Consider the following 14,102-nt stretch of genomic DNA (forward strand, 5'->3'; position numbering starts at 1 on the left):
GTCTGTGACTGCATTTAAGCAACTGGCAAAGACGTGACTGCGTTTTTGTAGCGTTTATCTGCAATCATTTATCAAGGGCATGACCTTGGTTGCCGAAATTCCTGTATAATAGTTATTGTATTCCATTAACGGCCGTGTGGTAAACACGTTTTTTCGTTGGCAGCTTTGTAATTTGAGTTTTTTTAATTGTTTCTTCCGATTAAACATGTTCAGAAAGAAAATATAAAACTTTAAGCTATAATAAAGCTAAAATATGAAGCTTTTAAGAGTTCATATACCCAAGATAGAATCACTGATAGCATTCACGAAAGGAAACACATATTTTATGAACAGTATGTAGATGTGATTTCTCTATTCTGCACGAAAAGACTGACATGGAATTATATTCTGTTTCTGAGTTATATTATATTCTGCCTATAGTGTTTAAGTTGTCTTCTGTATTTTAACTATGAAGAAGATTAAAGAATGTTCAAAAAGATCTATAAAACACTAGACATAAAAGGGCTTCATTAGCCAAAAATTATGAAGCTGTACCCTTGAGCGGTTGAAATATACAAATCCCTTTAAGCAAAAAGATGAACAGTGCAGTAAAATTATCTGGTTCTTAACAATAGACCTTGTAATTTACACATTTTGCATATAGTTCATTTCATCAAGAGCAGTCATTAATTTCAGGCAGAGAGCAGGCACACCTACAACACTACACTGACATAACATGAAAATTACTGCATTTGCCATCTTTACTTCAAAATGTGGAAGAACGATTTTTTTTTCCAGCACCAGCAAGAACACAAAACATTCAATTCTTTCAATATAAATACGTTAGATCACACATACAATTAGAACACACATTCTGGCATGCACTAATTCATTACAAATTCCATAAAGGAATTTGTACGAGATATATGTATGGTTCAGTAGTAGTAGTCGTTGATGTCTGTGAATAAGTCTAAGGCTGATGTCCAATAATGTCCACACGTGTTTTAGTATTTGATTTAAATAGCAATTTGTGATAGCAATCTTTTTCTGTGGTCATGTCACAGTTTCTGTGTAAGTTTCTGAAAAGGAAGAACCAAGTATCAAACTCGCAACACCTCTAAACATCCCTTGGTACTTTATGTGAGTATCTTATCGACCTGGGCTACTGCGCCCTTTAAATCATGTAATTTGAATTAAGCAGATTTAAATCGAGATACCCTTATGAATAGATGTGACTTCTTAAATGATGACCCATTAACGTGCATTGTTCCAGTACCTGTGTCTTGGTCAGTATAAGGATAGTTGATAGTCAAATTCTCACTTCTTTACATGCCTTTCAGTTTTACTGCTTGTATTGTCCCAAACTATTTTGTGTTTTTGAAATGTTTCTGTGAAAATTTAATGGAAAGTTTAAGTTGGGGAAATACAAGTTGATTCGAACAAAACTGGCAATGATTTTGGTTTTAACTTAGATTGATAGAAGTTTTAGAAGAGAAACAAAATTCATTGGTTACACCAGCTCTTAAAGTGGAATGGTCTTTAAATAAATTTTAAAGAGGGAGTTAGAAAATATTAATCTTCAATCCTCGTCCTCAATTAGCAGAAAAAAGTTAAGAAACCTCTGTCTGCACTGTTAACAGCAATTTTCATATTTTGTAAGCATTGGCTCTGTCTAGTACTATTTAGGAGCAAAAGACCCTGAAATATTTTCTCAGTCTTCAAGAGAAGCAAACATCAGCATGAAGATTGGAAATAGTTTTTAAATCTGTGACCAACCTAGAATTGACTGATTTTCTATAAAAACTACCAGATCCAAGTGAAGAGATTCCAAGACTTAACAGATAGTTCAGCATATTTAATTTCTTTCCTCAGGTGACCTTAATTTCTTTGTACAGTCGACTCTCGTTATAACAACCTCCCCCATTTAAACAAACGTTTTCAAAAAGTCACAGAATTTAGCTTTTCCGCTTTTTCCAACTGTTGGAATTGCCCTTCCTGTGATAGACCATAGATATACATTCAATGTATGTATATATATATATATTTTTATATACATATACCATTTTTAGTGTATTTTCAAAAGCCGGCTTTGACCCCTTCAAATGACGGGCCTGTCTCAAAAACCAAAAAAACAAGAGTTTTTGTTTATCTAATTCTGTCAGTAAACTTGTCTTTGTTCTTTAAACACATTATAATTATATAATTTAATTGTTTTGGTAATTTATTATTATTGAGTTTATATTAGGACCAAAATTATGATAATTGAATTAATATAAGTTCAAATTGTCTTCTTTTCCATTTCATACACGTGCAGACCTGCCAACTCTCCGGATTTTCACAGAAAATTAGATTTTACGCAAACTTTCACATAGTCGTCACGTCAATGATTGCCGTTGTCATTAGGGAAAATACCCATAGAAGACAGCCGTGGTCATTCCCATCGAGCAGCCGTAAAAAAAGTCTTGGTGACCGCATTTAAGCAACTGGCAAAGACGTGACTTTGTTTACGTAGCGTTTATCGGCGATCATTTATCACGGGCATGACCTTGGTTGCCGAAATTCCTGTACAATCGTTATTGTATTCCATTAACAGCCGTTTTTTCATCAGCAGCTTTGTATTTTGAAGTTTTTTAATTGTTTCCTCCGATTAAATGTCTTCAGAACGAAAATATAAAACTTTAAGCTATATAAAGCTAAATATAAAGCTTTTAAGAGTTCATATACCCAAGATTATCAATCACTGATAGCATCCATCAAAGAAAACTTATGTTTTATAAACAGTATGTAGATGTGATTTCTCTATTCTGCAATCATTTATCAGGGGCATGACCTTGGTTGCCGAAATTCCTGTTTAATTGTTATTGTATTCCATTAGCAGCCGTGCGTTAAACACAAGTTTTTTCATTAGCAACTTTGTATTTTGAAGTTTTTTTAAATTGTTTCATCCGATTAAATATGTCTTCAGAAAGAAAATATAAACGTTTAAGCTATATAAAGCTTTTAAGAGTTCATATATCCAAGATCATCAATCACTGATAGCATCCATGAAAGGAAACACTTATGTTTTATGAACAGTATGTAGATGTGATTTTCTATTCTGCATGGAAAGACACACATGGAATTATATTCTGCTCGAGGGGGGTGGCAATGTAACTTTTTCTTAATTGATAAAAAAAAAGAAATTTTTTTTGATCGAGTTTATGAGTGCCGGGGGGAGGGGGTACCCCCTTCGGGAGAATCTCAGTATTTCTGGATTCCAAAAGTTGGCACTTCTGCATGTGGAAGTTCAAATAGAATAACTCAATAGTGTGTGAGCATGTATATGTTATATATGAAAACAATATGAAACATTAGATTCAATTTTATTAAATATAATTTCAATGTATGCTAGACTATTTATATTCAGGTGTAATAAAGAATCTAAACATACATATATAATAATTTTCAACTAAAGAATGAAGAAATTAAATTTTCCACATTTTTACCTAAAAAAACCAGGCTGGATTTCTCACAACCTGGCAGGGCCATCTTAAGAGCATCATGGGCCCCCGGGCCAAGTGATTTCTGTGAGGCCCTACTAGGCAAATTCTCGAAATTTTCAACAGGATATAATTATTGTGAGGCCCCTCTTCTCTTGAGGCCCCCGGGCCTTGCCTTAAGACGACCCAGCAACCTGGCTCCCAACACATCCTGGATCAGCGCACATTCCCATCAAATTCAGTAACATGCCAACTGTGGGAATAATGAATATCAAGTTAACTGGGCAATATATTTATCCACATGTCAAGTTGTGTGGTTGGCACTGTATATTGTTTCTATTTACCAGCTAAACAACTTCATGAATACACAATTTGTCCTCCACTTTGCATCACTTGACCACTATCTCCTGAAAATAATTGTCACTCATGTGAGTGAAACAGAGTTCATTAATGATGGCCATTAATGAAATTAAGATTTAATACTATTACTTAATTTTCTTAATGAATAATTATGAAATTAATTAAAGATTTCATTAATGAAATCTTGAAATCTTTCTATTACATAGAAATAATGGCCACAAAAGTCCTAATGTTTTTTCCTAATGATTCAATAATCAAAAGTTTTCAAAGCATAAAAACATAATTTTTTTTTAACAGTTTTGAAATTGATGAACACGTGTTTATAGGATGTTGTCTCATATGAATTCACCAGTTTAAAATTTGATATTATTTAATTAATCCGTTTTTTTATTTTTTATTTCATTTTTAGCAATGAAGGAGATAAAAGTTTTCAGTCAGTCAAACATGGTATTAAATCAAAGGCTGACACACCATCTGGACTTCAACTTGATTTAGAAAATAAATTTTCTGCTCTCCATTTGCGAGGAGATGGTGCTGGAGAGCAAGGTGAATAATTCTAGAAGATATTTAAAAAAACTGTTATTGGAATTGCCTTTATCATCTTAGTTGTGACATTCGTAAAGAGTCAACTATATTTGTTTAATATAAAACTTGAAGAAACTGGTATAAAAAATTGGCTGGGATATACATTTCAGTGCAGCGTGATATTTGAAACACATGATCCAGACAGTTGGATATATCCATCCATTTTCTTGGTGATGGTATCTTTATTTCAGCAGGTAGGTACATGCACACATACATATTTATATAATATGTGTGTGAGTGTGTATATTATGTTGCATTGTGCATTATTTAATACACACATAGCCATGCTAACTAATATTGAACAAATTTAAATTTAATATCCCTTTCAAGAACCATATTTTTCTCAATCTTTGCTGATGCTCATCTGAAAAAATCAAATAGCTCTGTTAATATTAGTTAGCATGCATCACCTGCCGAATAATTTGTTTCTTGCTGTAGTTTGGTTCCTCAAAGTTATTAAGAATTTTGTGTTATATGGCCGAAATCGTAGCATAGTAATGTGATTTTTTTGACTGGTCTTGAACCCCCTTTTTGTGTCTCATAAAGTATGGAAGTTTTAATTATTTCTTTTCCAGAAAGTGTTCTATCAAAGGGAAATATGCTAAGTTTTTCGAATTTGTTAAACATATCAAGTATCTGTTGAATTATAAAATGTTTATACTTGTATTTGAAATTTCTGTGCCGATCAGGCTTCGTAAACAAACTATCAGTTATCCAATGAGCATGTGTCAATTTAACCCCTTTACAATCATGGGCGAAATTTCTCATCCAAATACCAGCGAAATAAATTCATTCACTGTGTCTGTTTCTTTTACAAAGCTTTATTGTAACCCTATGAACCAAAGTTGTTTTTCTTTCCGTCTCCATCTTTTCTATGTTCTTGTGTGCAGTGATTCCCCTTTCCCATATAATGTATCTTTCTACTATATGCTGTATTTACTTATGGGAAGAGGTATGATTTTGGAGATCAAAAATAATAAAAACTACATTTATTAATGCAACTATTTATTTTGTTTATTCACAGAATTTAACAGCATAAAATACATAGTGAAACCTCACTACAATGATACTGTATACAGAAAATAAATTCCTCTAAAACAATTTTGGGGTCCATAGAGTGTCATTATATTGAAGTTTCGCTATAATGATTTAGTACAATACACTCAGTGTACAATTTTTCCATGCCATCTTTCGATCTTCAAAAATAAAAATGCAATAAGTCCTGCGCTCGTGGATAAAGGACGACCTCGGTTTATGAAGCAATAAAAACACTGTTCTATATGCGAGTAAATACAGTATATATGAGAGAAATAGAACATGTAAAGGAGGGTGAAAGAGAAATCTGCTGTAGACCTACTCTCATCTGCTTTATAGTTTTCCCCCTTCCCAAAGCAGAATATGCCGAAATTTGTGACGTATATCGCTGAACTATCAGTGCTACTGCAGAACAATGTAGAAGAATTCTAAGAAAAGTGTAGAAAACACTGATGGGGATTTTTACCATATATAGAACATTTCCAGTCAGCCGAGGGCTCATTGAAGAACAATGCAAATCATTCTGCTTTGGGGTTCCCCTTCTATTTTTCTTTCTTTCCCTTGTTTTTTTTTTAACGTGCAAACAAGGCTACCAGATTTATCGCTGATACTTCTAATAAAGATCATCCAAATTTGTTGCCAAAAGCCTGTGTGTGAATGGGTTAAATTTTTTTTTCCTGCTTGTGCTCTGCAGTCCTTGGTGCCTTAAGGCACATATACATTAGCGAGCGGATCATGTAATTTAAGCATTCACAATTAGTTCAGTAAATTGTAGTGTTGTGAATGATAAACTAATGCTTTTTGAGCCATTCAAACTTGACCACCAGGAGTCAGTTTTTCAACGAACACAAGAAAAGAAAGGAACACAAAGGAGGTTTGTGTACCCAAGAACGGATTAGAACTGCTCCGGGGGGTGTTACATGTTCTGCTCAATAATGTATACATGCCTTTATGTTTGAATGAATGTATTGCTATTAAGTTCAGTGGAATAGCAACTGTTCTTTTTAGTATTTTCTTGAATTCTTTGAGATAAATTTGATATTCTTGAATGTAGATACTGAAATACATTCTGAACAATTGTACTCAAAATTTATTTATGATGTGCTTGCTGTTGTGTGGTTATGATTTTTAGAATTATTTTTCAACTATTTTATTATTGCTTGCTTTATAAGCAAAATTAGAGCAATAATTTTATGTATCACTATTTATGGTGTTTAATTTTTTGTAACAATGCCCAGTATTTTATGAGGAATCTTGGTTTCCTTTTTACTCAAAAGTGAAAAACTGCATTCACCCAAATAGATTTTTTATGCTGTGTAAAATTAGGTACAAGAAAGATTTCAAAGTTCCATGCAATATAGTTTATTGTACTTTGTACCATATTTTTAAGTAAAAGATTCTCTTCCATATCATAATACCTAAAATATTTTGAAACATTTTCTCATTTAAGTTCATGTTTTCACTCTGTAAAAAATCAGACACAATTTCTGATAATCATAAAAAGATAAGTAATAATATAATTTGTTCTGTGAACACTATACAACTAGGTAACTCAATTTTTTAGATTGTGTCAGAAAAACTTGTTTGAACTTTAGTTCAAAATATACACCTTGCTTATTCTATTATTAAAACTGACAAAAATGACTGCTTGGGGACTTAGATTAGGTTAGATTGCCTAGTTTCATTTGTTGTGCTTACCTGAAAGTCACCAATTATAATATTCACCTGATTACATACTGGGTGCATAGGAAAGTCTCTTTGATCTGAAATAACTTGCAAATGGAGAGAGCTATATGTAATTTTTGGATTGTGGTATAGTAAAATGTCTACAGTTTAATTGGAGACAATGAACAGCAGAACGTAAAATAATGATTGGGAAAGAGTCCAGTATGAAAATATTTATACGACTCCCAACAATAACGTCTATTGATAAAATTTGCTCTATTATACTGAAGGAAATTTCCTCAAGATTTGTAGAAAAATTTGCTAAGCTGTTAATAATTGAAATTTTGATTTTTGCTAGTTTTTAAGTGTTTAAATAACTGAATTTCAAAGAGGTTCATAGATTTTAGCAAAAATCAGGAGTGTCAATATTGATGTCTCAGTGAATTTTTCCTCAAATCTCATGGAATAAGTTCTAAGGCATAAGTGCAGGCACAAATTTACTACCTAATTGGTGTTTTTCATTTGGGGGAGTATATTATTATTAACTTACTCCCCCAAATATTCTATTTTTTACATCTTATCTGGCTAGTCACTATTATACAGTTTTTGAAGTTGCATATATCTCTTCCTCGTGGGCTTTTTGCAAATTATTTCAGGTCAGATGTGACTTTCTCCATGTACCCTGTATATATAAAATGGTAGCCCTGTATAAAAATATATAAAATTCAAGAATGTTCTTTATTCATAATGCCTTCCTGAAACTCTAGCTTTTCTTTCATTTTCAATTTTTACTTTTTTCAAATATATATATTTTTGTTAATGTTAAAGGTTTTGTAAAAGCTGGTGCTTTTTGTTTTCTAAGAGGAATTATCTTGCAAAATTTATATTTTTCTCTCACAGAACATCTAAATCTATGCTGCATAACTGGAAAAAAAAAATTTGTGTGAAAGAATTGTATATATTTAAAGCAAATGTGTTCACACACATTCTTCATGAACTTTCCTGGAGCTTTTGGAGTATTTATGGTAATTTTTAACTTGATTTTTGAGCTTTTCATTAGTCTCTTGTTTTATAGCTACTGCAAACTTGGGAAAAAAAATCAAGAAAATGCAACAGTACTGAGATGGTAAATGAATTAGAATGCTCAAAAATAAACTTGAAAAACTACCTTATACACTCCACGTACATTTTATAGGGGAAAATTACTACTTTTTAATGTGTATGAATTTAATTTTTTTTCTCAAAAATGAAATTAAATATTTGAATCTTATTTCTATGAATTGTTTTTTAGTTTCATGAAAAGTGTTATTCTTCATATATCAAGGTATACATACTGATTTGAAGTAACTGTTTACCTAGTTTTTATTCATTGTATAATTGGGTGCTTAGCATTTTTAAAGTCTATTTTTTCTAAATGATATTTCTTTGTTGATTATTGCTTCCTGAAGATTCTGATGAACACCAATTTCTAGTTCGGCATATCTTAGGTTTGAATCTTGGCTAGAACATAGATATCTTCGTGTAGCAGTTTGGAAGTAATTTTAAATTTTAGATTCCCACTAAGTAACACTCCTGGGTGCATAAAATTACCATGATATGAAGTTATCGGTAATCTCTGCATGATTCTATATTTTTATGTGCAGACCATAAATGAACCATGCACTTTTGCTGTTCATTGATGCAAAATTTCTGAAAGCTATTTGATTGTATAAAATATAGTAATACTGATTATATGTATATTGTGGAAATTAAAGTTTTCTATGTGCGCAGGTGAGATTTAGGAAAATACACAATTTTTTTTCCTTTGTGTAAATTAGATGTACTATCCCTAATGCTTCAGTTGCAATTATGATGCACATAGGTATAGTTTTTGTTTTCGGTATAACTATGAAGTATTGTGTATCTCCCAAGATATAACTACAATAATAATTTCTTAAATTCCTTGCAAGTCATTTTATTTGAATAACAATCACTCATTACTCATTCAAGATTTTTGGTCTGGATCAAGATTAATTTTGTTTTGATTTTTTTGAATCGAGTTATCCATTAATCATTATCACCTAGCTTTTGAGGGGGGAAAACATGAGAGGAAAAATATAAGAACTCTGGTAAAAATCTTAGGAAAATGATTGAACTTTGTTTAATGTCTTGTCTAGAAATTAAAAAAAAAACTTGATAGTAAATAATAATAAATGTAAGTAAATTATATCCTACAGGTGGTAAGCAGGACATAAAACTTTCAAATTTAAAAAGTTACTTTAAAATGGGGTAATAATGTGCCACTTTGTAGGGTTTTTTTACTATAACCTCTTAAATAAATTTATCAGGACAAAATTTGTAGGTGATGGTGCTACACACCTTAGCTTTCAATTTCTGGTTAAAGAAAATTTTTATCACATAAGTGGGGGGGGAGGATTTTTTTTGACACATTTTTTCTATCCAAAGTGGATAATGTGCCATCTACTTTTTTAAACCAATGCATGCTCTGAGTAACCCCTGATGCATTTTTACCTCTTCTATCAAATAGAGCTTGTTTTGTTTGCAAGAAAAATTTTATAGTCAAGTTACTGGAAAGGGGGAAAACAAGACATTTTCTTTTAACACTTCATTAAGTCTTTTAAACTCTAAAAAGAACTTTTGTGGCATTACAAATAAAATATAGGATGCACTATAAATTCATTTCTTCAAAGGCACCATCAATTTCCCTTCATTTCCAAACCTCACTGAGGAAGCGATTGTATTCTTTATCTGGGTATTTTTGTAATAAAGCTCATCTTTAGGGTTGGATCAAACCCAAAACCTGCCTTTTCTGTTCATGGCTGAGACACAAGCCTTCCCAGAGTCATTAAAATATGTCATCATTTCACCCCTGGATAAAGTATGCCCTGATATTCCACACCAGGACAAAATCTCCTTTGGTACAAGTTGCTTTGTTAATTTGTTGGTTGAGTGATATCTCTTCCCTTTTCTGACGTAGAAAGGGTGTGTTGTCAGTCATTGATGGTAATTCATCTGCCGCCACCCTCATTTCAAACTTGATAGCATTTGAAGAACAAAATAAAATCATGTAGAGCTCCCAAAAATCGGTGGCACATTAATATGCCCCCTCCCACAAGTACACCCGGGAGACTCAAGAAGGGGGGGGGGCCTCACAAAAATGAGAAGTAATTGAAATTTTCAGGAATTTTTCCAGATAAGGCCTTGTAAAAATCACTTGGCCGGGGGGCCCACGATGCTTTTAAGACGGCTCTGCATTTTATTTGAATTGCCATGCATAGATTGTAAATGAAACATTATGGAAATGCGCCCTTTGGTATTATTCATCTTAGAGAGTATGATAATGAAATAATATACTTGTCCTTCAAGATTATGTGAGTTTGGTCACAGAGGAAGGTTTGCGTAAATTTCACACTTTAAATGATAGGTAGTTTAAATTCAAAAATTCTCCAGATGTAAACAAAACCATTTGCAACAATAACCTCGCATTCTGCCATCTTTTAGCATAGGCGCTACTTGTGAGCATTCAACACAGCTTCTACATTGTGGCCTGCAGGATGTACTGAAAGGCTACAAAGCTGAAGTGGCATATTAATTTCACTGTGCTGCCTGGAAATATGTGTTGAGATTTGATTTGACTTTAACATTTTTCAAATGTTATAAACATATATATATGTAAGCCTGGTTCTCTGAAATACACTGGTATCCCAAAGTTAAGTGTAATGCATAAAGTGCTGAAAAGGAAAGACTATAGAAGCTGCAATGGTTCTGTTAATTTGTAGTGTTTCTCAGAGTGGAAAATACTGTCCCCATGGGGGGGTGAAAAAACTCCTTATAGCGGGAGTTTTTTCAATATTTTCTTTCTTCTTTGTTTCTCCTACTGATGAAGGAACTTCATATAGTTCTGAAACGCGTATAGCCGTGTTCGTTTTGGAATTTTGGGTACACCCAAACGTAGATTATTTAATCATATTAGATATTAGTTGTTAAAGTTTGACATGCAAAGGTGCATTCATTAAAACTTACATTTTTCCACTAAATAAGCTGCACAGTCTTGCTAATTTTTTTCATAAATATTGAAATTTAGTTCAATCAAGTGGTTACAAATATTTCTGCACTTTTTATTAAAAATTTAGTAAAATTTTAATCTATTTGTCTGTTTCCCAAGTATATTCATGTTCCTCTTGGTGACAAAATTTTCTGCCAACTACAGTAGTTGTGTTTTTTTACCTATTTTTAACTGCTCTCCTAATTTTTAACCAATTGCATGTTTTTCTCTTTAATTAATACAAACTAATTAACTTTATACACTTAAAATAATTAACCATTATGATTGCGGGAAATCTCATCATGTAACAAAGGAAGAAAAATATTTTTTTATTGTTAAAATTATTTCAGGACAAAAAATTCTTATCGAAAATAAGGATAAAATTTTAAATTCTAAAAAATTCTGAATTTATTTCTTTCAAAATTTTTAATCTGAAATTATTTCTTTCAAAATTTTTAATCTGAAATTATTTCTTTCAAAATTTTTAATCTGAAATTATTTCTTTCAAAATTTTTAATCTGAAATTATTTCTTTTATTAACCGCTTCACTTACAAGTGATTGGCAAGTTCAGATGATCTGTTTGATGAATTGGTGATAAATATTGTAACCTTGTCCTAACCTAACCGCATGTTAGAAAAAGGATGGAAAGAAAGAAGTAATTTGAAAAAACAAACAAAAGGAAAACGGTATAATACATAAGTACATATATCTCTCTTATACTTATCTCTATTACACTATCTCTCCCCCTCTCTTATCTGTAAAATACTTAGATAATAGAGTAGGTACAAAGTAGAGATTTCTCATTTTGCTCTTACTTATTTACCTGTTCTCTTTTGCTCTTAGGATTCGTATCCTCCTCCTTATATAATAGAAGGATGCATCACGGAGGTAAAAAAACCTTTTTTTCGTAGGGTTGCAACAAAGCTTCGCTGTTATGTGTAGAGAGGAAGCAAAACGAAACTTTTTTGAATTTATTCCACTGCCGTTTGGACGCAATATTACGTCCTTGATCGTAAAGTATATAATCAGCCTAGTAAAGTCTGGGCTGACAATATTTCCTTGAAAAAATATGGGACATCGCCAATTTCCGCCGAACAAACGACAAAATTGCCAATTATGGCACAAAACTAACCAAATCTTTCTAAAAACACCACAAAAAACTTTTTAAATTCCCCAAGTTTGAAAAGATTTCCAGAATAAGTTCGTTTGTGTGGCGATTCGGGAATTCCAAGTACAGTATTTTGTTTCTCATTGATTCTGGATTTTTTCCATTCACCCCTCCCCCTCAAGTGGAGAAAAAGACTGCTACCAGAAGGGTCTAGATCAGTGTTTCCCAAAGTGGGCAATATCGCCCCCTGGTGGGCGATGGAATGGTCCAAGGGGGGTGATAGAACCTACTGATTTAACATTGGATCCTATGGGTTTACTTGAGTTGGGGGGCGATGAGAGGAAAACATTTCTGATGAAGGGGGCGATGGAACAAAAAGTTTGGGAGGCTATGGTCTAGATCAAGTCGTTGCGTTCAGTTTGTCGCAGCGTCAATTCGTCGTGCTATAGACTGGTTGCGGTACAAATTTGTCGCAGGCTCATTTCGGTGCGGTACAAATTTGTTGCAGGCTCATTCCGTCGCGGTACACATTTTTCGCAGACTCATTTTGGGGCTGTGCAAAGTTGTAGCGAAATCATTTCGTCGCAACAAACTTCAATTGCTTTAAAATTCATATGTTGTGATCTTATAAATAGGGTAGTTGCTTTAGGCGTAAAAAATTGAGCTAATTTTTTTCTCGTTTATTTGGAAATGTTCCCCCTTCCTATCTCTGTTTTAATTTTTAACAAATGAAGGAACGTATTGATTGAAGTCATTGAGGGACATATTGGAACGTACAACAAGATAATAAATTGGGATCCAATGAATTTTTTAAAATTTAATTTCCACCATATAAGCCGCATTTCCCGCTTTCTGTAGGGATTTCTGTAGGCATTGGGGGTGTACATCGAGATAATATATTGCGATCAATGTGTCCCTCCCCCACAGCACGATTTACGTAATTCACTATTAAATGTATCCATGCAGAGATATCTTTTCAGGAATTTTTTATCGACAAGGTATCTAAGTTTTATGTGTAGCAGCTGCGAAAAGCCTTATTTTTAAATTATTTTTTTGCAATGCAATGTACATTTCAAATCACTTTGTATTATCACACCGAAATAATATTCAAACACTCCGACCATAGGCACCAGAAACTGGGGGATGCCATTTGAGGCCCCCCCCCCACTCCAATAACTCATGAATATACAATGCAATGCACCATTCCGCCTCCTGAGTACGGATTTGAGTCCCTTATATACGGAATGAATGGCGATTTTCAGTCCCCCACCCCCTCAATGTTTCCTCCATATCGACACCTTTGACTGGCTAAGGATGCCGGAAGTGTTTGGAACTTGTGGGTTCTTGTCTTGATCTTGAAGTAGGAAATTTTGATTTCTGAATCATTTCTCTGGGTGCTCATACCCATTCCATAAAGTACCCTGGGCACCTGACACCACTGCAAATGTCAATCGATTTTTGATTTTTTTTTTTCAACTCTATAGTAACACCTCTCAAGTAAAAAGAATGAAATCAGACTTTTAATTAGCCCATTGTATGTAACTTTATGTACATGACACTCATACGGCTCCAGTCAAAGTTTAGTCAACCCACACGGATAAAAGGCTTATATACCGGGAGGAACAGAGCCTGGGTCGTGTCTGGTCTGACAGAGTCAACGATTAGTAAGCATTTCTTAAACAACACAAGTGAATTAATATTAGCAGACAATATAAGATTATATTCAGAGGTATATTTCCTGGGTGGGGAGGTGATATGCTGGCTTTTTATCCCAAGATGGACAAGTTCAAGTGAAAGGGCGTAACCAAAATTGAGTAATTGGTGATCAAGAACATGAATTAGAAA

At 33.1% G+C, this 14,102-nt stretch overlaps 1 protein-coding gene across 2 annotated transcripts in view; it reads left to right on the forward strand.

Moving 5' to 3' along the window:
• The window catches only part of LOC149065484 (protein CDV3 homolog), a 63,436-nt gene extending 54,915 nt beyond the window's left edge, over window positions 1-8,521 (forward strand). For both annotated transcript variants that reach the window (XM_089253971.1, XM_089253970.1), the window contains one exon: window positions 4,228-8,521. In XM_089253971.1, the coding sequence (XP_089110097.1) occupies window positions 4,228-4,372 (145 nt within the window). In that variant the 3' untranslated portion in view covers window positions 4,373-8,521. The remainder of the gene's footprint in view (window positions 1-4,227) is intronic.
• The last annotated feature ends 5,581 nt before the right edge of the window (window positions 8,522-14,102 follow it).

The sequence above is a fragment of the Pholcus phalangioides genome, unplaced genomic scaffold (genome assembly GCF_987345545.1).
Source record: "Pholcus phalangioides strain wild (caught in Gottingen) unplaced genomic scaffold, Ppha-v1.0 ptg000039l_1, whole genome shotgun sequence".
Classification (NCBI taxonomy): domain Eukaryota; kingdom Metazoa; phylum Arthropoda; class Arachnida; order Araneae; family Pholcidae; genus Pholcus; species Pholcus phalangioides.